This window comes from Pseudophryne corroboree, chromosome 1 (assembly GCF_028390025.1).
Source record: "Pseudophryne corroboree isolate aPseCor3 chromosome 1, aPseCor3.hap2, whole genome shotgun sequence".
NCBI lineage: Eukaryota > Metazoa > Chordata > Amphibia > Anura > Myobatrachidae > Pseudophryne > Pseudophryne corroboree.
In genome coordinates this window covers 87,358,993-87,380,177 of record NC_086444.1, presented here as the reverse complement: position 1 = coordinate 87,380,177, position 21,185 = coordinate 87,358,993, and the positions used below count along the sequence as shown (strand labels likewise).

At 46.6% G+C, this 21,185-nt stretch overlaps 1 protein-coding gene across 1 annotated transcript in view; it reads left to right on the top strand.

The window, feature by feature from the left end:
* The window catches only part of RICTOR (RPTOR independent companion of MTOR complex 2), a 291,482-nt gene that overhangs the window by 222,506 nt on the left and 47,791 nt on the right, over nt 1-21,185 (top strand). The window contains exons 14-20 of the mRNA XM_063961244.1: nt 83-149; nt 227-307; nt 600-700; nt 834-999; nt 1,325-1,426; nt 8,688-8,734; nt 8,886-9,021. Coding sequence (XP_063817314.1) covers nt 83-149; nt 227-307; nt 600-700; nt 834-999; nt 1,325-1,426; nt 8,688-8,734; nt 8,886-9,021 — 700 coding nt within the window. The remainder of the gene's footprint in view (nt 1-82; nt 150-226; nt 308-599; nt 701-833; nt 1,000-1,324; nt 1,427-8,687; nt 8,735-8,885; nt 9,022-21,185) is intronic.

Genomic DNA, 21,185 nt, shown 5'->3' with positions numbered 1-21,185 from the left:
GCAGAGATACCCCTTATCTTTGTCGATAGACATGGGATAGAAATGTAAGGAATTGATTGATTTCTGATTATTTGTTTTACAGGCCTGATCTCATGGACAATTATCTGGCCCTCGTACTATCTGCTTTCATTACTAACAGTCTACTGGAGGTAAGCTTGAAACAAATCCAACCTGTACATGTGACGCATGTTATAGACGTGGTGTCAACTAGTGCAACTTTACACAGGGGCTGGTGGAGGTGATTACAAGCAGCGACGACGATGTATCGGTCAGAGCCACCATCATCCTTGGGGAACTCCTACACATGGTATGTGAGCATTATCAGTCTCTCCAGTAAGAGCATGTATGTGTGGTGACCCCGTAGTGTAGGGAATCTCTAATGTTCTGGATATTGTGACATACCCCGGTAAGCCATCCTCTGGTACTCTGAGCAGTGTGCGGAAGGAATGCGTTAAGATGACTTATAGCCGGCACTGGTGCTTTTACAGTTCTGTGCAAGATAGGGTGGTGTGTAAGTTTCATTGTTGTAATATGAATGTAGCGTTATATGTATCTCATATTTGCTCTTGTGCTGTTTTTTTCCATTCACTCTTCCATAGGCCAACACAATCCTTCCCCATTCACACAGCCACCACTTACACTGCTTACCAACGCTAATGAACATGGCTGCGTCATTTGACATCCCCAAGGAGAAAAGACTGTAAGTATTATTGGCAGCAGTGTTTAGCTGGAGGTTGTTGGCTAATGTCGGGATTGCATGGTGATCATGTTGTAGAACATACGTGAGGATTTTCTCATCACTAATGCAGACATATTGTCCGTCATGTTTGCAGACGAGCTAGTGCGGCTTTAAACTGCTTGAAACGCTTCCATGAAATGAAGAAACGAGGCCCCAAACCGTACAGCCTGTATCTGGATCACATTGTGCAGAAGGCAATCACTACTCATCAGAAAAGGGATCAGCACCTACGTATCCAGAAAGACATATTCATACTGAAGGCAAGTCTGTGTACAGATACCCTCAACAGCTGATGGGACACTTATTACCCTCACCTGCTGTAGGGGCTCATCTTGTATTCCGCCTCATATAATGCAGGGCTCACAGACACAACTGTGTAATAAGGAATCGCTATCTTAGACTGTGTAAGAGACTTTAAGCCATTGTATGAGCTGCGTGTATTCATGATTTGGTTATTATACTCATTAGTTTCAGTGAATTTCATTGTTCTGTGGTTGTAGCAGTTATGTGACTTGTGGCATTTAATGGCTCAGTATAAGAGAGGAATATTCATCTTTGTAATACGTTGTTTGTGTTTGCATATAGGATACAGAAGAAGCTTTGGTGATGAACCTACGGGACAGTCAGGTCCTCAATCACAAAAATAACCTCGAGTGGAACTGGAATCTCATAGGGACCATTCTTAAGGTCTCTATAACCTGTTTTCATGAATTAAAAGTTAATTGCAGCTCTGGTCTAAAGTTATAAATTCATTTACACTCAGTGGCCACAGCATTAGGGACCTCATTCAGGTTGGATCGCAAATCGGCGGGCGCATGCAGGGCTGGTCCTGCGCCCTCATTCACTGCGGGCGCTCTGCAGTATTTGCGAACATCTCTGCCTGATTGACAGGGATTTGGGCGGCAACGCTCCGTTTCCAAGACGGATCGTTGTGGGGGCGGCGGCATGGAAATGGGGGGTGGCGTTATCGGGGCACCTGCGTGACGTCACGTGCAGCAGTTTTGATTAAAAAGATGGCGGCGGGCCTCCTGGCACCGGCAGAAGGTTCCCATAATTGCGTTGCGATCGCAATTAGTGCATGTTGCAAATGTGGGGGAGGGGGGGACCTTGCCCTGTGATGGGCGGCCCCAAGCATGCGAGCAAATTCTGCAGTCCTAGATACACCTGCTCATTAATGCAATTATCTGATCAACCAATCATATTACCTCAACTCCATGCATAAGAGCATGTAGACATGGTCAGGAGGTTCAGCTGTGGTTCAGGCCGTACACCAGAATGCGTCAGAAATGTGAGCTAAGTGGCTTTGACCACGTAATGATTGTTGGTGCTAGATGAGGCGGTTTGATATCTCAAAAACTTATTTTGGGATTTTTACAACAAAAATTCATAGAGGTTACAGAGATTAGTGGCAAAACATTCCGTTATTGGCAATGTCTTGGGGAAAAGCCCACTGTTAATGAGAGAGAGAAGAGGAGAATGGCCAGACTAGATCAAGCTTGACGGTAAAGCTGGCCATGCACCTAAAGATTTATTGTCAGATCTGACTGGTTGGGATGAAAACCTGGTAATGGATGAGAGCAAATGACAATTGACCATTTGCTCCTAAATGTCATTAAACTGACAAAATGGTCGTTCAGACAAATTGGTTAAATCAAATGTATTTTAACCAATTTGTCTAAATGACTATTTTTGTCTATTTTCCAGTGTTTGGGAGCAAATGGTCAATTGCCATTACCAGATTTTCTTTCCAACCAGGCAGATGGGAAAATAATTCTTTAGGTGTATGGCCAGCTTTACTCGTATACCCTGCCGTACAAGAGTTATACGGGTTTTTCTCTATCGTCCTAGTGGATGCTGGGGTTCCTGAAAGGACCATGGGGAATAGCGGCTCCGCAGGAGACGGGGCACAAAAAGTAAAGCTTTTTCCGATCAGGTGGTGTGCACTGGCTCCTCCCCCTATGACCCTCCTCCAGACTCCAGTTAGATTTTTGTGCCCGGCCGAGAAGGGTGCAATCTAGGTGGCTCTCCTAAAGAGCTGCTTAGAGAAAGTTTAGCTAGGTTTTTTATTTTACAGTGATTCCTGCTGGCAACAGGATCACTGCAGCGAGGGACTGAGGGGAGAAGGAGTCAACTCACCTGCGTGCAGGATGGATTGGTTTCTTGGCTACTGGACATCAAGCTCCAGAGGGACGATCACAGGTACAGCCTGGATGGTCACCGGAGCCACGCCGCCGGCCCCCTTGCAGATGCTGAAATCAGAAGAGGTCCAGAATCGGCGGCTGAAGACTCCTGCAGTCTTCTAAAGGTAGCGCACAGCACTGCAGCTGTGCGCCATTTTCCTCTCAGCACACTTCACACGGCAGTCACTGAGGGTGCAGGGCGCTGGGAGGGGGGCGCCCTGGGAGGCAAATGAGTACCTATAAAGGCTAAAAATACCTCACATATAGCCCTAGAGGCTATATGGAGATATTTAACCCCTGCCTAATTTTTCTAAATAGCGGGAGACGAGCCCGCCGGAAAAGGGGCGGGGCCTATCTCCTCAGCACACGGCGCCATTTCCTCTCACAGCTCCGCTGGTCAGGACGGCTCCCAAGTCTCTCCCCTGCACTGCACTACAGAAACAGGGTAAAACAGAGAGGGGGGGGCACATTTATGGCGATATTTTGATATAACAAAGCAGCTATAAGGGAGCACTTATTATAAGGCTATCCCTGATATATATATAGCGCTTTTGGTGTGTGCTGGCAAACTCTCCCTCTGTCTCCCCAAAGGGCTAGTGGGTCCTGTCTTCGTTAGGAGCATTCCCTGTGTGTCTGCTGTGTGTCGGTACGTGTGTGTCGACATGTATGAGGACGATATTGGTGTGGAGGCGGAGCAATTGCCAAATATGAGGATGTCACCCCCTAGGGAGTCGACACCAGAATGGATGCCTTTATTTATGGAACTACGGGATAGTGTCAACACGCTAAAGCAGTCGTTTGACGACATGAGACGGCCGGACAATCAATTAGTGCCTGTCCAGGCGACTCAAACACCGTCAGGGGCTGTGAAACGCCCTTTGCCTCAGTCGGTCGACACAGACCCAGACACAGGCGATGACTCCAGTGGTGACGGTGACGAATCAACCGTATTTTCCAGTAGGGCCACACGTTATATGATTTTGGCAATGAAGGAGGCGTTACATTTAGCTGATACTACAGGTACCACTAAACAGGGTATTATGTGGGGTATGAAAAAACTACCTATAGTTTTTCCTGAATCAGAAGAACTAAATGACGTGTGTAATGAAGCGTGGGTTGCCCCTGATAAAAAGCTGATAATTTCAAAGAAATTATTGGCATTATACCCTTTCCCGCCAGAGGTTAGGGAGCGCTGGGAAACACCTCCTAGGGTGGACAAGGCGCTAACACGCTTATCTAAACAAGTGGCGTTACCCTCTCCTGAGACGGCCGCACTTAAAGATCCATCAGATAGGAGGATGGAAAATATCCAAAAAAGTATATACACACATGCAGGTGTTATACTACGACCAGCTGTAGCAACTGCCTGGATGGGCAGTGCGGGGGTAGTTTGGTCAGAATCCCTGATTGAAAATATTGATACCCTGGACAGGGACAATATTTTACTGTCGTTAGAACAAATAAAGGATGCATTTCTTTATATGCGTGATGCACAGAGGGATATATGCACACTGGCATCACGGGTAAGTGCTATGTCCATTTCGGCCAGAAGAGCTTTATGGACGCGACAGTGGACAGGCGATGCGGATTCAAAACGGCATATGGAAGTTTTGCCGTATAAAGGGGAGGAGTTATTTGGAGTCGGTCTATCAGATTTGGTGGCCACGGCTACAGCCGGGAAATCCACCTTTCTACCTCAAGTCACTCCCCAACAGAAAAAGGCACCGACTTTTCAACCGCAGCCCTTTCGTTCCTTTAAAAATAAGAGAGCAAAGGGCTATTCATATCTGCCACGAGGCAAAGGTCGAGGGAAGAGACAGCAACACGCAGCTCCTTCCCAGGATCAGAAGCCCTCCCCGGCTTCTACAAAAGCCTCAGCATGACGCTGGGGCTTCTCAAGCGGACTCGGGGACGGTGGGGGGTCGTCTCAAAAATTACAGCGCGCAGTGGGCTCACTCGCAAGTAGATCCCTGGATCCTGCAGATAATATCTCAGGGATACAGGTTGGAATTAGAGACAGATCCACCTCGCCGTTTCCTGAAGTCTGCTTTACCAACGTCCCCCTCCGAAAGGGAGACGGTTTTGGAAGCCATTCACAAGCTGTACTCTCAGCAGGTGATAGTCAAGGTACCTCTTCTGCAACAAGGGAAGGGGTATTATTCCACTCTTTTTGTGGTACCGAAGCCGGATGGCTCGGTAAGGCCTATTCTAAATCTGAAGTCCTTGAACCTGTACATAAAGAAGTTCAAGTTCAAAATGGAGTCACTCAGAGCAGTGATAGCGAACCTGGAAGAGGGGGACTTTATGGTATCCTTGGACATCAAGGATGCGTATCTCCACGTTCCAATTTACCCCTCACACCAGGGGTACCTCAGGTTCGTTGTACAAAACTGTCACTATCAGTTTCAGACGCTGCCGTTCGGATTGTCCACGGCACCTCGGATCTTTACAAAGGTAATGGCCGAGATGATGATTCTTCTTCGAAGAAAAGGCGTATTAATTATCCCATACTTGGACGATCTCCTAATAAGGGCGAGGTCCAGAGAACAGCTAGAGATGGGATTAGCACTGTCTCAAGAAGTGCTAAAACAGCACGGGTGGATTCTGAATATTCCAAAATCCCAGTTAATGCCGACAACTCGTCTGCTGTTCCTAGGGATGATTCTGGACACGGTTCAGAAAAAGGTTTTTCTCCCGGAGGAAAAAGCCAAGGAGTTATCCGAGCTTGTCAGGAACCTCCTAAAACCAGGAAAGGTGTCTGTACATCAATGCACAAGAGTCCTGGGAAAAATGGTGGCTTCTTACGAAGCAATTCCATTCGGCAGATTCCACGCGAGAATTTTCCAAAGGGATCTGTTGAACAAATGGTCAGGGTCGCATCTTCAGATGCACCTGCGGATAACCCTGTCTCCAAGGACAAGGGTGTCTCTTCTGTGGTGGTTGCAGAGTGCTCATCTATTGGAGGGCCGCAGATTCGGCATACAGGATTGGATCCTGGTGACCACGGACGCCAGCCTGAGAGGCTGGGGAGCAGTCACACAAGGAAGAAACTTCCAGGGAGTATGGACGAGCCTGGAAACGTCTCTTCACATAAACATTCTGGAACTAAGAGCAATATACAATGCTCTAAGCCAGGCAGAACCTCTGCTTCAGGGAAAACCGGTGTTGATCCAGTCGGACAACATCACGGCAGTCGCCCATGTGAACAGACAGGGCGGCACAAGAAGCAGGAGTGCAATGGCAGAAGCTGCAAGGATTCTTCGCTGGGCAGAGAATCATGTGATAGCACTGTCAGCAGTGTTCATCCCGGGAGTGGACAACTGGGAAGCAGACTTCCTCAGCAGACACGATCTTCACCCGGGAGAGTGGGGACTTCATCCAGAAGTCTTCCACATGCTGGTAACCCGTTGGGAAAGACCAATGGTGGACATGATGGCGTCTCGCCTCAACAAAAAACTGGACAGGTATTGCGCCAGGTCAAGAGATCCGCAGGCAATAGCTGTGGACGCGCTGGTAACGCCTTGGGTGTACCAGTCGGTGTATGTGTTTCCTCCTCTGCCTCTCATACCAAAAGTATTGAGAATTATACGGCAAAGAGGCGTAAGAACGATACTAGTGGTTCCGGATTGGCCAAGAAGGACTTGGTACCCGGAACTTCAAGAGATGATCACGGAAGATCCGTGGCCTCTACCTCTAAGGAGGGACTTGCTTCAGCAGGGTCCCTGTCTGTTTCAAGACTTACCGCGGCTGCGTTTGACGGCATGGCGGTTGAACGCCGGATCCTAAAGGAAAAAGGCATGCCGGAAGAAGTCATTCCTACTTTGATTAAAGCAAGGAAGGAAGTAACCGTGCAACATTATCACCGAATTTGGCGAAAATATGTTGCGTGGTGCGAAGATCGGAGTGCTCCGACGGAGGAATTTCAACTGGGTCGATTCCTACATTTCCTGCAATCAGGATTGTCAATGGGTCTCAAATTGGGATCTATTAAGGTTCAAATTTCGGCCCTGTCGATTTTCTTTCAAAAAGAATTGGCTTCAGTCCCTGAAGTCCAGACCTTTGTTAAGGGAGTGCTGCATATACAGCCTCCTGTGGTGCCTCCAGTGGCACCGTGGGATCTCAATGTGGTTTTGGATTTCCTAAAATCTCATTGGTTTGAACCACTAAAAAAGGTGGATTTGAAATATCTCACATGGAAAGTGACCATGCTTCTAGCCCTGGCTTCTGCCAGGAGAGTGTCAGAATTGGCAGCTTTATCTTACAAAAGCCCATATCTGATTTTCCATTCGGACAGGGCAGAACTGCGGACTCGTCCGCATTTTCTCCCTAAGGTGGTGTCAGCATTTCATCTGAACCAGCCTATTGTAGTGCCTGCGGCTACAAGTGACTTGGAGGACTCCAAGTTACTGGACGTTGTCAGAGCATTAAAAATATATATTGCAAGGACAGCTGGAGTCAGAAAATCTGACTCGTTGTTTATATTGTATGCACCCAACAAGATGGGTGCTCCGGCGTCTAAGCAGACGATTGCTCGTTGGATCTGTAGCACAATCCAACTTGCACATTCTGTGGCAGGCCTGCCACAGCCTAAATCTGTAAAGGCCCACTCCACAAGGAAGGTGGGCTCATCTTGGGCGGCTGCCCGAGGGGTCTCGGCATTACAACTTTGCCGAGCAGCTACGTGGTCAGGGGAGAACACGTTTGTAAAATTTTACAAATTTGATACTCTGGCTAAGGAGGACCTGGAGTTCTCTCATTCGGTGCTGCAGAGTCATCCGCACTCTCCCGCCCGTTTGGGAGCTTTGGTATAATCCCCATGGTCCTTTCAGGAACCCCAGCATCCACTAGGACGATAGAGAAAATAAGATTTTACTTACCGATAAATCTATTTCTCGGAGTCCGTAGTGGATGCTGGGCGCCCATCCCAAGTGCGGATTATCTGCATAAATTGTACATAGTTATTGTTAACTAATTCGGGTTATTGTTGAAGGAAGCCATCTTTCAGAGGCTCCGCTGTTATCATACTGTTAACTGGGTTTAGATCACAAGTTGTACGGTGTGATTGGTGTGGCTGGTATGAGTCTTACCCGGGATTCAAAATCCTCCCTTATTGTGTACGCTCGTCCGGGCACAGTACCTAACTGGAGTCTGGAGGAGGGTCATAGGGGGAGGAGCCAGTGCACACCACCTGATCGGAAAAAGCTTTACTTTTTGTGCCCTGTCTCCTGCGGAGCCGCTATTCCCCATGGTCCTTTCAGGAACCCCAGCATCCACTACGGACTCCGAGAAATAGATTTATCGGTAAGTAAAATCTTATTTTTTGCACACATAAGGCTCCTTAATATCAATTGAGAAACATTTAAATGCCACAGCTTATCTGCGTATTTTTCCTGACCATGGGCATACCTCTATCATGTCTTCATGGGTTAGACTCTCCAAAAAATGTTCCCAGGACCCTGAAACCTAAGCACAAAGAATTCTCTCTGTTCTGATGTAAAAGTGGGGATCTACGCCATAATTGAAAACTGGACCTAACAAAGTTCCCACTGCGTGCTTATTATGTCTCTGCCTAGTGATTGCTCCATAGATACCAAAGCAGCAGTGTCACCTTGGGTTATATTGTCATGAATGTGTGGCAGAATCCTTATTCAATGTATAAATTAATTGACCTTTGATCACCGTATATTTCTCAGACATGGGAGCGCCCTTGTTTTATTCAGCATGACCTCTGTAAAACATCTTAGTTTTAAATAATGTTTGTTTTTCAGTGGCCGAATGTGAATTTGAGAAACTGTAAAGACGAGCAGCTGCACAGGTAAAGAACAGCTTTTCCTTTCCTATGTATTTTGGTGCATTGCTGCGCTGTAGTGTAATGTGACCGCTGCACAGAGATTTTCTGTACCTTGCAACCTCTAGACCAATAATCCATTTCTACTACTTATTTATCGTTGCTCTCGCTGCTAAAGGTTTGTACGGCGGCTACTGTATTTCTACAAGCCCAGCAGCAAGCTCTATGCCAATTTGGATTTGGAGTACAGTAAAGCCAAGCAGCTGACGGTGGTAGGATGCCAGTTCACAGACTTCCTGCTGGAGTCAGAGGAGGTGAGTCACACTTAATGCTGTAATAACATGGAACACACAAGACGAAGCCTTCTTGTCACCTCTAGTCCTGTTCTGTATCATACACATGTCAGTGTACAGTCACATCTACCATGGCACTTAGTGGTCCATCTCCCTTTAAGGACTGTATTTTGTTGAACTACAAATTCCCCTTGATTACATTGTTGTTTCAGGAAAAAAGTTTTCTCATTTTAGCTGGTATGTTAGAATCCAAATTATGGGGTCTGCTATCATTGGTGGATTTGTGGGTGTGTTCAGTATTGCTGCATATCACAGCGATACAGAATACGGTTTCTGAGCACTGAGTTCCTGCAATCACAGCGATACAGAATACTATTTCTGAGAATTGGGTTCCTGCAATCACAGCGATACAGAATACAGTTTCTGAGCACTGGGTTCCTGTAATCACAGCGATACAGAATACGGTTTCTGAGCACTGGGTTCCTGCAATCACAGCGATACAGAATACGGTTTCTGAGCACTGAGTTCCTGCAATCACAGCGATACAGAATACTATTTCTGAGAATTGGGTTCCTGCAATCACAGCGATACAGAATACAGTTTCTGAGCACTGGGTTCCTGCAATCACAGCGATACAGAATACAGTTTCTGAGCACTGGGTTCCTGCAATCACAGTGATACAGAATACGGTTTCTGAGCATTGGGTTCCTGCAATCACAGTGATATAGAATACGGTTTCTGAGCATTGAGTTCCTGCAATCACAGCGATACAGAATACTATTTCTGAGCATTGGGTTCCTGTAATCACAGCGATACAGAATATGGTTTCTGAGCATTGTGTTCCTGCAATCACAGCGATACAGAATACAGTTTCTGAGCATTGGGTTCCTGCAATCACAGCGATACAGAATATGGTTTCTGAGCATTGGGTTCCTGCAATCACAGCGATACAGAATATAGTTTCTGAGCATTGTGTTGCTGCAATCAAAGCGATACAGAATACAGTTTCTGAGCACTGAGTTCCTGCAATCACAGCGATACAGAATATGTTTTCTGAGCATTGGGTTCCTGCAATCACAGCGATACAGAATACAGTTTCTTAGCATTGGGTTCCTGCAATCACAGCGATACAGAATACAGTTTCTGAGCACTGGGTTCCTGCAATCACAGCGATACAGAATACAGTTTCTGAGCACTGGGTTCCTGCAATCACAGCGATACAGAATACAGTTTCTGAGCATTGGGTTCCTGCAATCACAGTGATACAGAATACGGTTTCTGAGCACTGGGTTCCTGCAATCACAGCGATACAGAATATGGTTTCTGAGCATTGGGTTCCTGCAATCACAGCGATACAGAATACGGTTTCTGAGCATTGGGTTCCTGCAATCACAGCGATACAGAATACGGTTTCTGAGCATTGGGTTCCTGCAATCACATCGATACAGAATACAGTTTCTGAGCATTGGGTTCCTGCAATCACAGTGATACAGAATACGGTTTCTGAGCATTGAGTTCCTGCAATCTCAGTGATACAGAATACGGTTTCTGAGCATTGAGTTCCTGCAATCACAGCGATACAGAATACAGTTTCTGAGCATTGGGTTCCTGCAATCACAGCGATACAGAATACGGTTTCTGAGCACTGGGTTCCTGCAATCACAGCGACACAGAATACGGTTTCTGAGCATTGGGTTCCTGCAATCACAGCGACACAGAATACGGTTTCTGAGCATTGGGTTCCTGCAATCACAGCGATACAGAATATGGTTTCTGAGCACTGGGTTCCTGCAATCACAGCGATACAGAATATGGTTTCTGAGCATTGGGTTCCTGCAATCACAGCGATACAGAATATGGTTTCTGAGCATTGGGTTCCTGCAATCACAGCGATACAGAATATGGTTTCTGAGCATTGGGTTCCTGCAATCACAGCGATACAGAATATGGTTTCTTTATCATCCACTAGGGGTCACTGGAGTACTCTTGGGATATGGACGGCTTCCACCGGAAGAAGGCACTGAATAAATTAATTTTTGAGACTACTCCTCCCCTCCATATCCTCGAGCACTTCAGTGTTTTTTCTGTGCTCGACACAGTTAGAAGGCATAGTGGAGCTCGTCCACGAAGTATTGGAATTTTTTTTTTTAGTTCCTAAGTTTTTCTTCTTTTCAAGGATTTCCACGTCCTTTCCCCCCTTCTAACAGGCGTGGGTCAGGGACAGTGGAAGCGGCTGAGAACAGCCGTGAGTGTCGGACCTCTCTGTAAAGAGCTCCCTCACTCCACCTGCAGGCTGCCTGCAAAAAGCTGGACGGAGCTTGGATGAGAAGCCCCGTCATAGACTTTGGTCACGGTCCAGGTATGTTAGGGGCGGTCAGCTCTTGCTGCCGCTCCACTGTTGGGGATTGTATTGGGTACTCACCGCTGCCCGGAGCGCGTGTGCATGGGCCGCTTCACGGCTCCATGCGGCGCGCTCTCACTCTCCGCTCCCAGCATCTTAAATACCAGACCGCTGCTCCCCGGCGCCGCAGCAGCGCTGCCTGGCTACACAGACACTCCGCAAAATGTGTGTGGCGGGCGGGAGCGCGTGTGCATAGGCCGCTCCAGGGCTCTATGCAGCACGCTCGCTGCTTCCGCTATCCGCCCGCAGCAGCCGAGGAGTTCCCGCTGCCTGGGCCTACAGGTACAGGCCGCTCACACGGCCCTATGCAGACTTCCACAGGCCCCGACCCGGTGCTGTACACGGAGGTCGTGGGAGTGGGGGGGGGGGGAGACATTGGCAGTATTTGGCATGCTTAATATGTTAATGTTCTCCTGTCTGTTCCAGGTTTCCTTTATTACATCTCGGCTAAGAGTGGTACTAGGGGAATTTTGGGGTCAGTTTTCTTATTGCTGGCAGGCACTGCACTTGCCTGATATATACCAGGAACTTTGGTGTTATTACTGAGTCGTGCAGTCTGTCTGTGTGTAGTTTGTATTGTCTGTCTTTTATAATGAGTAAGACACCAGCAAAATCTAAGAAACATTTTTCATGTCATGTCTGTAAGAGTGTGTTGCCTGATGGATCCACCACATGTACAGCATGTGTTGTTAATACAGCCATAAATACGATTTCAGAAGTAAAACCACCATCTCTGGACCCTCCATGGGCTTTACTTGCAGATGTATTAGTTGGTTTACAATCAGAGCTGGCCGCCTCTCGTGAAGAAAGAGAGGCGGCAAGATCTGAGTTTAAAATGAGACCATTTGAGTTACCAGAGTCTCAATCTGGTCAGAGGCCCACCTTGAGTGGAAAAGATAAATTTCCTTTTCCTAATAATTCTCCAGTCTCTGGGATACTAGACCTCACTGAACAGGAGTATGAGGAGGGCGAAATAGGGCAACAGTCAGATAGTGACGATTTTGACAGCCCAGGTATTGACAATCTCATCAGAGCAGTACGTCAGTCGCTGGAGTTTACGGAAACTGAGGAGCCCCTGACGAATGATGAGGTAGTTTTTACTAAACGACAGAGATCTCCGATGTGTTTCCCTATTTCGGAATCTCTTAATAAAATGTTACTGGAATCACGGAAAAATCCGGATAAACGGTTTTCTATTCCTCGTAGATTTAAATCGAGTTACCCGTTTCCAGAGTCCATGACAGCTACTTGGGAGAACCCACCATTGGTGGATTCATCCGTATCCAAACTTACAAGGAAGTTAACCATACCAGTACCAACTGCTACTACGCTTAAAGACCCTGCAGATCGTAAAATAGAGGCTATGCTAAGGTCCATGTATACAGCAGCTGGAGTGCTGCTGAGACCTGGGTTGGTTGGCATTTGGGTTACTAAAGCTTTAATGGTATGGATAAAAGAGCTCAAGTCGGCTCTGCAAGATGACCATCTTATACTTCTCGCGGATCAAATCTGGGAAGCTGCTGAATATCTATGTACAGCTTCTACTGACGTCTGTCAGCTTACTTCTCGCCTGTCCTCATCGCTAGTCATAGTACGACGAGCACTTTGGCTGCGTTCTTGGCAGGCGGAGACGGAGGTTAAAAAAGGTATAGAGGCATTGCCTTATGATGGCGAGAAGCTTTTCGGTCCTGAATTGGACAAATGGATTTCTGAGGCTACTGGAGGAAAGTCTGTGTTTCTTCCATCGCCTACAACTATACCTAAACGGAAATATTCTGGTCCGGCGTTCAAATCCTTTAGAACTCAGCCCTTTCGTGGGCAGGGCACAGGAGCAGTCACGCCTGGTAGAAGAGGTCGGGGACGTAGTGCTCGACAATCCAATGCACGTCGTCAAGACACTAAGACCACTAACAAACCAGTGGCATGACGGGCTCCCAGCCCATCTCGGATCTCCAATTGTGGGAGCACGCCTTCAGAGCTTTCAGGGGGCGTGGCTGCAGACGTCCACAGATGGGTGGATCCGCAAGTTAGTATTAGAGGGTTACAAAATAGAGTTCGATTATCTTCCGACAGGAAGATTTTTCACGACAGGACTGCCTGTGTCGGACGACAAGAAAGCAGTTCTGCAGGTTGCCATTCAGTCTCTGCTGAATGCTGCAGTTGTAATTCCGGTCCCCGTGCAGGAACAGGGGCAGGGTTATTATTCCAGTCTGTTTCTGGTACCAAAACCAGATGGCTCAGTCAGGCCAATATTGAACCTAAAAGGTCTCAATCATTACGTCACTTACCACAGATTCAAGATGGAATCTCTCAGGTCAGTAATTGCAGGGTTAGAGCCGCAGGAATTCATGATTGCACTGGATCTCAAGGATGCGTACTTACACATTCCGATTTGGCCACCTCACCAGAGTTTCTTAAGGTTTGCGATAAGGCGAGACCATTACCAGTTTCAGGCTCTCCCGTTTGGCCTCTCATCAGCGCCTCGGGTATTCACCAAGGTAATGTCCGTGATGATAGCTCATCTCAGGTCCCTAGGGGTAATTGTTCCGTATTTGGACGATCTACTCATAAAGGCTCCGTCTCAACAATTGCTTCTCCAGCATGCTTTGCTAACGTACAATGTACTAGTTCAGCACGGTTGGATAGTCAGTTTAAAGAAATCACATCTAATTCCGTGTCAGCGACTTCAATTCCTAGGGATGATTCTCGATACAGTAAAACAAAAGGTTTACCTGCCACAACAGAAAGCACAGGTCATTCGTCATCTGGTGCAATTAGTGCTCAAGCCACGCACAGTCTCAGTACATTTGTGCATTCGCCTTTTAGGCACAATGGTGGCTGCTTTCGAAGCACTTCAGTTCGGAAGGTTTCACTCACGTCCGTTTCAACTGGAGGTGTTAGCGCAATGGTCGGGATCACATCTGCAGTTGCACCACAGGGTGAGATTGTCGCCACAAGTCAGGGTGTCTCTTCTCTGGTGGTTAAAAATACACAATCTATCTGCAGGGAGACGATTCGGCGTCGTGAATTGAATAATTCTGACAACAGACGCAAGTCTCAGAGGTTGGGGAGCTGTAGTTCAGAGTCATCGGCTCCAGGGCCTCTGGGCAAATCACGAAAGATCGCTATCCATAAATGTTCTGGAACTCAGGGCGATTTACAATGCTCTAAGACAAGCAGTGTACATGTTTCGTTTTCAGACTGTTCAGGTGCAGTCAGACAATGCGACGGCAGTCGCATACATAAACAAACAAGGAGGAACGAGAAGCCGCATGGCAATGCGGGAAGTAGCTCGGATCCTCAGATGGGCCGAATATCACCAGGTGATATTGTCGGCAGTGTTCATTCCGGGAGTGGACAACTGGGAGGCAGATTTTCTCAGTCGTCGGGATTTTCATCCAGGAGAGTGGGCATTAAATCCAGAAGTATTTCAGATGTTGATCCAGAAGTGGGGGTACCCTCAGGTGGATCTGATGGCATCCCGCCACAATCATCAGGTGTCACGATATGTGTCCAGAACAAGAGATCCAGGGGCAGTGGCGGTGGATGCTCTCACAGCCACGTGGCCGTACAGCCTTGTGTATCTGTTTCCACCGTTTCCGCTGCTCCCGCTGTTGCTAAAACGGATCAAGAGAGGGTCCGTCACAGTCATACTAATAGCGCCTCATTGGCCTCGGAGGGCTTGGTTCTCGGATCTCCTCGGGTTACTCGCAGACGATCCGTGGCCACTCCCACTACGTCCGGACCTGTTACAACAGGGTCCGTTCCTTTACCCCGATTTAGCGCGGCTGCGTTTGACGGGGTGGCTGTTGAAAAGGCCATCTTAAGAAGAGAGGGCATTCCTGAGTCTGTTATACCAACCATGGTACGAGCTAGGAAGCCGGTTACGGCAGCTCATTATTACAGAATCTGGCGTACTTATATAAGTTGGTGTGAAGCTCGGAAATTTCCGACATCATCTTATAATTTATCCCGTCTTTTGTTATTTTTACAGATGGGGTTAGATGGAGGACTACGTCTTTCCACACTAAAGGTGCAGGTATCTGCGTTGTCAATTTTCTTTCAAAGGAAATTGGCCTCGTTGCCGTCAATACATACGTTTTTACAGGGTGTAAAGAGGATACAGCCTCCTTTCATTCCACCTACAGCACCATGGGACTTGAATCTGGTTTTAGATTTCTTACAGTCCGATTACTTTGAACCTTTACGACAAGTGGATATTAAATTTCTCACTTGGAAAACGATTTTTCTTTTAGCCTTAGCTTCGGCTAGGCGTGTTTCAGATCTGGGTGCCTTGTCGTGCAAGTCACCGTATTTAGTTTTTCATGATGACAGAGCGGAACTTCGGACGAATCCCGCTTTTCTACCAAAGGTAGTGTCGTCTTTTCACATCAATCAACCAATAGTAGTTCCTGTGTTAACAGGAGATTCTGGAACGTTGGATGTGGTTCGCGCATTGCGCATCTATGTATCCCGAACGTCTACTGTGCGTAAAACGGATACGTTGTTTGTTCTCTATGATGCGGCTAAGAGGGGTTGGCCAGCCTCTAAGCAAACCTTATCCAGATGGATCAAACTGACCATACGTCAGGCTTACCTTTATGCTAGGTTACAGCCACCTACTTCAGTAACAGCTCATTCCACACGTTCTGTGGGAACGTCATGGGCAGCGAGTCGTGGGGCTTCTACGACACAGCTTTGCCGTGCGGCTACTTGGTCTTCAGTGCACACGTTTGTGCGCTTTTACAAGTTTGATACTTTCGCGGCATCAGCATCTAGCTTTGGCCGTTTAGTGTTACAAGTGCCAAACAGCTCTCCCACCACGGAGGAAACTTTGGTACATCCCAAGAGTACTCCAGTGACCCCTAGTGGATGATAAAGAAAATAGGATTTTGGTACTTACCAGGTAAATCCTTTTCTTTGAATCCATAGGGGGCACTGGACGCCCACCCAGAGCAGTTTACCTGTTTTAGGAAGTTCAGTGGTTCTTATGGTAACACACTTTCACGACTGGTTTAAATTTAACAAGGGTTAATCAGTTATGGTGTCAACTGTTTAGTTGTCTGTTACGTTTTGTGTCAACTTTATTGTTGTCCGTGAGATTATATGTAATTCTCCTTTGGTCAATCTCTCTATCGATCCTGTTCGGCTCAGTAAAAAACACTGAAGTGCTCGAGGATATGGAGGGGAGGAGTAGTCTCAAAAATTAATTTATTCAGTGCCTTCTTCCGGTGGAAGCCGTCCATATCCCAAGAGTACTCCAGTGCCCCCTATGGATTCAAAGAAAAGGATTTACCTGGTAAGTACCAAAATCCTATTTTCTGAGCATTGGGTTCCTGCAATCACAGTGATACAGAATACGGTTTCTGAGCATTGGGTTCCTGCAATCACAGCGATACAGAATACAGTTTCTGAGCACTGGGTTCCTGCAATCACAGCGATACAGAATACAGTTTCTGAGCATTGGGTTCCTGCAATCACAGTGATACAGAATACGGTTTCTGAGCATTGGGTTCCTGCAATCACAGCGATACAGAATACGGTTTCTGAGGTTTGGGTTCCTGCAATCACAGTGATACAGAATACGGTTTCTGAGCACTGGGTTCCTGCAATCACAGCGATACAGAATATGGTTTCTGAGCATTGGGTTCCTGCAATCACAGCGATACAGAATACGGTTTCTGAGCATTGGGTTCCTGCAATCACATCGATACAGAATACAGTTTCTGAGCATTGGGTTCCTGCAATCACAGTGATACAGAATACGGTTTCTGAGCATTGAGTTCCTGCAATCACAGTGATACAGAATACGGTTTCTGAGCATTGAGTTCCTGCAATCACAGCGATACAGAATACAGTTTCTGAGCATTGGGTTCCTGCAATCACAGCGATACAGAATACGGTTTCTGAGCACTGGGTTCCTGCAATCACAGCGACACAGAATACGGTTTCTGAGCACTGGGTTCCTGCAATCACAGTGATAGAGAATACGGTTTCTGAGGTTTGGGTTCCTGCAATCACAGCGATACAGAATACAGTTTCTGAGCATTGGGTTCCTGCAATCACAGCGATACAGAATACAGTTTCTGAGCATTGGGTTCCTGCAATCACAGCGATACAGAATACAGTTTCTGAGCATTGAGTTCCTGCAATCACAGCGATACAGAATACGGTTTCTGAGCATTGGGTTCCTGCCATCACAGTGATACAGAATACGGTTTCTGAGCACTGGGTTCCTGCAATCACAGCGATACAGAATACAGTTTCTGAGCATTGGGTTCCTGCAGTCACAGCGATACAGAATACGGTTTCTGAGCATTGGGTTCCTGCAATCACAGCGATACAGAATACAGTTTCTGAGCATTGGGTTCCTGCAATCACAGCGATACAGAATACGGTTTCTGAGCACTGGGTTCCTGCAATCACAGTGATACAGAATACGGTTTCTGAGGTTTGGGTTCCTGCAATCACAGTGATACAGAATACGGTTTCTGAGCATTGAGTTCCTGCAATCACAGCGATACAGAATACGGTTTCTGAGCATTGAGTTCCTGCAATCACAGCGATACAGAATACGGTTTCTGAGCATTGAGTTCCTGCAATCACAGCGATACAGAATATGGTTTCTGAGCATTGGGTTCCTGCAATCAGAGTGATACAGAATACGGTTTCTGAGCATTGAGTTTCTGCAATCACAGCGATACAGAATACGGTTTCTGAGCATTGTGTTCCTGCAATCACAGCGATACAGAATACGGTTTCTGAGCATTGTTTTCCTGCAATCACAGCGATACAGAATACTGTTTCTGAGGTTTGGGTTCCTGCAATCACAGCGATACAGAATACGGTTTCTGAGCATTGGGTTCCTGCAATCACAGCGATACAGAATACGGTTTCTGAGCATTGGGTTCCTGCAATCACAGTGATACAGAATATGGTTTCTGAGCATTGAGTTCCTGCAATCACAGCAATACAGAATATGGTTTCTGAGCACTGGGTTCCTGTATTCACAGCGATACAGAATACGGTTTCTGAGCATTGGGTTCCTGCAATCACAGCGATACAGAATATGGTTTCTGAGCACTGGGTTCCTGCAATCACAGCGATACAGAATATGGTTTCTGAGCATTGAGTTCCTGCAATCACAGCGATACAGAATATGGTTTCTGAGCATTGGGTTCCTGCAATCACAGCGATACAGAATACGGTTTCTGAGCATTGGGTTCCTGCAATCACAGCGATACAGAATATGGTTTCTGAGCATTGAGTTCCTGCAATCACAGCGATACAGAATATGGTTTGTGAGCACTGGGTTCCTGTAATCACAGCGATACAGAATACGGTTTCTGAGCATTGGGTTCCTGCAATCACAGCGATACAGAATACGGTTTCTGAGCATTGGGTTCCTGCAATCACAGCGATACAGAATACGGTTTCTGAGCATTGAGTTCCTGCAATCACAGCGATACAGAATATGGTTTCTGAGCATTGGGTTCCTGCAATCACAGCGATACAGAATACGGTTTCTGAGCATTGAGTTCCTGCAATCACAGCGATACAGAATATGGTTTCTGAGCACTGGGTTCCTGTAATCACAGCGATACAGAATATGGTTTCTGAGCATTGAGTTCCTGCAATCACAGCGATACAGAATATGGTTTCTGAGCATTGAGTTCCTGCAATCACAGCGATACAGAATATGGTTTCTGAGCATTGGGTTCCTGCAATCCCAGCGATACAGAATATGGTTTCTGAGCACTGGGTTCCTGCAATCACAGCGACACAGAATACAGTTTCTGAGCATTGTGTTCCTGCAATCACAGCGACACAGAATACAGTTTCTGAGCATTGTGTTCCTGCAATCACAGCGATACAGAATACAGTTTCTGAGCATTGAGTTCCTGCAATCACAGCGATACAGAATACGGTTTCTGAGCATTGAGTTCCTGCAATCACAGCGATACAGAATATGGTTTCTGAGCATTGAGTTCCTGCAATCACAGCGATACAGAATATGGTTTCTGAGCACTGGGTTCCTTTAATCACAGCGATACAGAATATGGTTTCTGAGCACTGGGTTCCTGTAATCACAGCGATACAGAATACGGTTTCTGAGCATTGGGTTCCTGCAATCACAGCGATACAGAATACGGTTTCTGAGCATTGGGTTCCTGCAATCACAGCGATACAGAATACGGTTTCTGAGCACTGGGTTCCTGTAATCACAGCGATACAGAATATGGTTTCTGAGCACTGGGTTCCCGTAATCACAGCGATACAGAATACAGTTTCTGAGCATTGGGTTCCTGCAATCACAGCGATACAGAATACGGTTTCTGAGCATTGGGTTCCTGCAATCACAGCGATACAGAATACGGTTTCTGAGCACTGGGTTCCTGTAATCACAGCGATACAGAATATGGTTTCTGAGCACTGGGTTCCCGTAATCACAGCGATACAGAATACAGTTTCTGAGCATTGGGTTCCTGCAATCACAGCGATACAGAATACAGTTTCTGAGCATTGAGTTCCTGCAATCACAGCGATAAAGAATATGGTTTCTGAGCACTGGGTTCCTGTAATCACAGCGATATAGAATATGGTTTCTGAGCACTGGGTTCCTGTAATCACAGCGATACAGAATACGGTTTCTGAGCATTGGGTTCCTGCAATCACAGTGATACAGAATACAGTTTCTGAGCATTGGGTTCCTGCAATCACAGTGATACAGAATACAGTTTCTGAGCATTGGGTTCCTGCAATCACAGTGATACAGAATACAGTTTCTGAGCATTGGGTTCCTGCAATCACAGTGATACAGAATGGTTTCTGAGCACTGGGTTCCTGTAATCACAGCGATACAGAATACAGTTTCTGAGCATTGGGTTCCTGCAATCACAGTGATACAGAATGGTTTCTGAGCACTGGGTTCCTGTAATCACAGCGATACAGAATACAGTTTCTGAGCATTGGGTTCCTGCAGTACATATGTACAGTGCATGCACATTGAGATTTGACCTGGAGGAAATCCAGCGGGGTCTCTCTGGCTACATTGGTAACGCATTGAATATATGTAATGCTATATCAGAATGGTGTTGCCTAATGGCAATGTGAGCCTCCTCACCGTGGTAGGCTAGGAGGACTGTGATAACATGCAAAATTAGGGACTGTAGGAGAAATCTGAAATTTCTCAGTTGTAGGCTTATTAAATAGGATGAAGCATTGCTGACATCATTCCTCTGCAAAAACTTTGTTTTACTCACTCATGTCACTTTCGTATATAGCAGTATTTTCGGAAACATGCTGGAGAAACATTTCTCAAAAGTTGCTGATAAATTTTAGAATGAATTGTAGCCGCAGCTCCTGAGCACTGTCTCTGCTATCCACGTATAGTGTTATGTTCCCTTTGATGTTTATGCCATGTGATTTCATGTCACTCCAATGGTCACTGAGCCGTGAGTCCGTTGTTGCTGAAAGGGCTCAGCTGATCTGCACCGCCATGGAAAATTAACATTACCTGTAATGTGCGTCACAGCCGCCTTTCACTCTTCTCAGAAAGAAAAGCATTAACATTGATCAGCTGTGACTGGCGGATTGTAACTTTATTATCACAACTTTGCTGTCTAGTTCTGAAGAAGAAGAATTTTACATTGAGACACGTTAACAGTCATGCTGCATTTCATTGGAAACAAATAGGCATCGGAGTTGTGTAGAGGCCAGTGGTGTTCCGGTTTTCTTCTTTTCACACATCATTCACTGACTGATATCTCGGACTTGTAACGTG